Source organism: Populus nigra, chromosome 3 (assembly GCF_951802175.1).
Source record: "Populus nigra chromosome 3, ddPopNigr1.1, whole genome shotgun sequence".
In the NCBI taxonomy this organism is placed as follows: Eukaryota; Viridiplantae; Streptophyta; class Magnoliopsida; order Malpighiales; family Salicaceae; genus Populus; species Populus nigra.
The window spans coordinates 13,974,866-13,979,091 of NC_084854.1; the positions used below are offsets into that span (position 1 = coordinate 13,974,866).

A 4,226-nucleotide genomic window follows, 5' to 3' on the forward strand; every position below is an offset into this window, starting at 1 on the left:
AAAGAAAAAACCTATATTTTGATTATTTTTATGCAAATATATTTTTAAAAAATAGTATAGAACTCCTAGATGAATGGTTAAAAATACCATAAGAGAACTCCTTCTTAAATATAACTCTTCAACACCAAGAACATGTTATTTCAACCAACTTCATCTCTCCACCCCCTTTTTCAATAAGAATCTCTCTTTCCTCTCAAACTCAGGGATTGAAACATAAATAAAATAAACTTTTGAATCAAAATATGAAAGCCTCAAGAAACAGTGTCCCAAAATAAAAAAAAATAAACTAAAACTCTGGGATAGAAAAAATAAAAAAATATCTTATAAACTGTGGAGTAAAAGAGGATGAATTTTGTTTAATTTCAAATTCCATCCCTAAACTTTTAATTATTTTGAATCAATTAAGTTGAATTTTGTTTTTTATACAAATCAAGCATTAACTCAACTTAAGAACGTTTTCTCAACATCGCGAGAATCCCATATCAAGCAACCTGAAATAAACATTTAAGCTCAATTCCAAATCAAATTAATGTGCAAGGATTAAATTAAAAACAAAATATTTAGTGATTAAAAAAAATTAAAGGACAAAAAAAAAATTATGGATTATTATTGTAATCCATACTAGATTGTGTTTTTCTTCTATGATGCATTTTCATTGTTTTTCTTAGTATTACTTTCATTTCTCATTGTCTTGTGGTTCATGATTTTTCATGGTTTATTTAATGTCACTTTTATGAAACCATACTATAATTTTATCTGATTTCTTATTGTTTTTATTAAAGCATTCATTTTTTTTATTTGATTTCTTATTGTTTTTATTAAAGCATTCATTTTTTTCTATAATGCTCAATTGTCTTGTATAAGTTTGCACCTGACAAGTTATTTCTTTATTTTTGTCCAATTATTAATTACTTCATTATTTTTAAATTAGAGTTTTTTTTTTGCTTTTAAGGGTATTTTAGTTGTTTGACTATGCTTTTTATTTATTATTTTTTTATATTTAATCAAATACAAAATTACCCTTCAATTGACCTAATAATAACAAAAAAAAACATTGTGAAAAATACAAAAATATCCCTTGATGTCAATTTTTTTTTTTTTACTTTCAAGTGTATTTTAGTTGTTTTATTATGCTTTTTAAATGAAAAATAACTTATTTATTCTTAGTCAATTTAATAATGACCAATGAGTCTTTTGAAAATATTTCAACGTTCTTAATAGTGAGTTTTAAGTTTTTTAATAGAAATAGCAAAATCATAAAAACATTATTTTAATGAAAATGTTTTCATTCACGTGTTACCGGATTTCAATCATGTTTTAGCTTTATTAATTTTTATTTATTCATTTTAGATGACTAGAATACACATTAAAAGAAAAAATTTAAATTATGCATCTTCATAAATTTGAATTCTTTCTACTTGCACTAGCTTTGGATTATGAATGAAATGTAAAAGATTATTAATTAGAGCAAGCTAATTAAGATTAAGAGGCTAGTAATTAATGAGGGGAATTTCTTGGCCAGTGCAGCTAACCTGTTGTCTCCCATGCAACTTTGTTTCTCCTTGAAAATGCTGGGTTGGGACCCGATAAAAGAGAGGAGAAGGACGCCCCAGTTTCAGAATTATGATTTTGTTCGCTGAGTTCTTTTTTTTTAAAAAAAAAAAGAGAAAAGAAATGGTCCCAATCCTTGATAATCGATGGCACGACAAATTAGTCCTCGATCGAGTTGTCTGTATCATGTATTTACTCATCAGCGACGTCGACAATTATCATTTATTTGGTGATGTAAATGTTTTTTCATGCAAAAAGTGCAGAGCCCCAGCTTCATGATCAAACATGATCTCCTCCTCCTTTTGCTGACCTTTCATGAAACAAGAAAATAACTAATGGAATAAATCTTAAACAAATCCCTTTGGATTTTATAACTTCTGCAATCATCAGGACTTGGGACTTGAATAAGATAATTGATCGATGATATTTCAAGATTTAGAAACAAGGTTTGTATAATTGAATAATAAATTAACCATTTAATTCTTCTTAGCTGAAGTGGGTGGTAGCTTGATGTGGGAAATAAATGGAGGTAGTACGTAGCATGCTGTGGAAAGCCAAGGTGTGTGATAGCATGGTGTGGAAAGCCAAGGTGTGTGATAAAGGGACTCTCATCTGGAAAGACACTAATTAATCAGAACAGAACAGTCATGATTTTTCCTTCCTTAGTATACATTTTTGTGTTCATCAATATAATGAAACTTCTATACCTTTCATAACTTAGTATACATTTTTAAGCCTAATGCTACTTATCTGCAGAATCGTGCAAATCCATTAAATTGCCATCCTCTAATAATTTAATCTTTACCTACAAATAATTGTTAGCTACTATATCATTAGAACATCTGGTCATTCAAATTTGAACAAAGAAATTAAGTTTTGAAAGGTGAAAAGAGAAATTAGTGATGAATTAATTTCTCTATTAACACATATTGTTGCTGACCACTAGCAATAACGAAGTACGCTCTTGCTTGGATGCGTGATATCTAAACTAATATTGCTTCTGTGGCTCTGCTTGAGTGGGTGTTAGGTGACTCTAATAGGTCTGATAAGAAGGAGACTTGGGGATGGATTATTGTTTTCCAAAGATTTTGAAGCACCAAGACTGAGCTCCAGATCAGGTACTGCTACATTTGGAGGCATTTCTTCTGATGAACTTGAAGGCTTGGGCAAGGGATCATTCACTCTGTGCAGCAAAAATGGCATGAAATGGTTGTGTGGAGCTAATTCATCAGAATATTTAGTTTCTTGGACATCTGATTTGACTCCTTGTTCGTGATCAGAATTACTAATGCCTAGCAGAGGCAGAGTACTGGTGTCATGGTGCATGGTTGCATATTGAGAGCCAGATGTCTTGAAATCTGTTGGGACAGGATGATCACTTTGCTTGGTATTGCGGGAGCCATCAACATGATGACTGGAAGTAGTTATGCTGCTGCTGCTGCTTCCTGCCTATACATGTAAGAGACGAAGTTAAAGAAAATTACAAAGCATGTCAATTGCATAAACGAGGCTGTATGTATATTTTGTTTACCATGTCGAAAAGACTTGGACGTCGCTTCTTCTTGTTGAGGATTGCCTGGCGAAGAAAGTATTTTTGAGCATGGCTAGCAACTTGAGTTGGAGTTCTTGTAGTAACAAAGTTTCTGGAGATGCCTCTCCAATCTCCCTTTCCTAGCTTCTCGAGTCCCATTAGAAATGTTCTGTGCTCCTCTTCTGTCCATGGAACTCCTAACATCCAAAAGTTACGAATATTCAATTCAAGTCATCTACTATACTGCACGTATTAGATTCAAGATTAGAGAGAGAGCTTCGTGACCAAGAAGAAATTAATTTTGCGATATAAATTACCTACTGGACTGATAAAGAAATCAATCAAAACTAATATTTTCCTCTTCATGATTAATAATAATAATAATAAAGAAACTGGGGAAATTAGAAGGATCCAAAACACACCCTTCTTCCTCGCTTGGACAGGACCTAGGAGAACGTCAGACAAATAGTCGACAGATGGTTTATCAGAGCTGTCATCAATGGAAACTCTAGATGAACACAAGGAAGATGATGGTGACGAGGATGAGGGTAAGCAGTCCACGCTGAAGCTCTTCCTCATAGCAGCAGAAGGCGAAGATATGTCAAGTTGCACGCCGAAAAGCCTCACACCACCAGCCACAGCTGCTCTGTAAGTGGTGCAGGTCCTTGAATTATGGCCTATGTTCCAACAATGAGAGCACTTCCTGCCCATTTTTACCCAGACAGAGCTCAACTTCTTAGACAAACAACCAACCAACACCCACGAGTAACAAACTCAGAGAAAGAGGGAGAGAGAGAGAGTAAAAATACAAGTAATAGCTTGGTGGTGTATCATCTGATGATGATGAGGTAAGGTGGGGTTTACGAAAATGGATGCACACCAAGAGAAGATGATTGGATGGACATAGTTTATTGTTGGATATTTTTCTCCAACTTGCGTTCTAAACAAAAAGAAACGCATGCATCCCTATATATTAATGTTAGAATGTAATAAGAAACTATTTTATATCACAGTAGAGTATTCATCACCCAACTGTCAAGGGTTTTGATTTCATCAATTCATTTTCTTTAATCAAATTAAAAACTAAGTATGAGGCAGTGATCGATCATCCTTCATAGGTTTCAAGAACACTTATTTGATGATT

General features: G+C 32.8%; 1 protein-coding gene across 1 annotated transcript; it reads right to left on the reverse strand.

Moving 5' to 3' along the window:
• Nucleotides 1-2,406: 2,406 nt before the first annotated feature.
• On the reverse strand, nt 2,407-3,994 carry LOC133688966 (transcription factor MYBS3-like). The gene is made up of 3 exons (XM_062108642.1): nt 3,505-3,994; nt 3,083-3,279; nt 2,407-3,000 (listed from the first exon to the last, which is right to left on the reverse strand). Exons 1-3 carry the CDS (start codon nt 3,791-3,793, stop codon nt 2,575-2,577), a joined length of 912 nt encoding a protein of 303 aa, XP_061964626.1. The 5' UTR covers nt 3,794-3,994; the 3' UTR covers nt 2,407-2,574.
• Nucleotides 3,995-4,226: the final 232 nt, after the last annotated feature.

Bases quoted from the DNA above. Each gene is read 5' to 3' on its own strand.
- LOC133688966 (XM_062108642.1), bottom strand. From the start codon at position 3,793: ATGGGCAGGAAGTGCTCTCATTGTTGGAACATAGGCCATAATTCAAGG. The intron at 3,280-3,504 runs GTGTGTTTTGGA...TTTGGATGTTAG, and splicing joins TGTCCAAGCGAGGAAGAAGG to GAGTTCCATGGACAGAAGAG. The intron at 3,001-3,082 runs GTAAACAAAATA...TTACATGTATAG, and splicing joins GTCCAAGTCTTTTCGACATG to GCAGGAAGCAGCAGCAGCAG.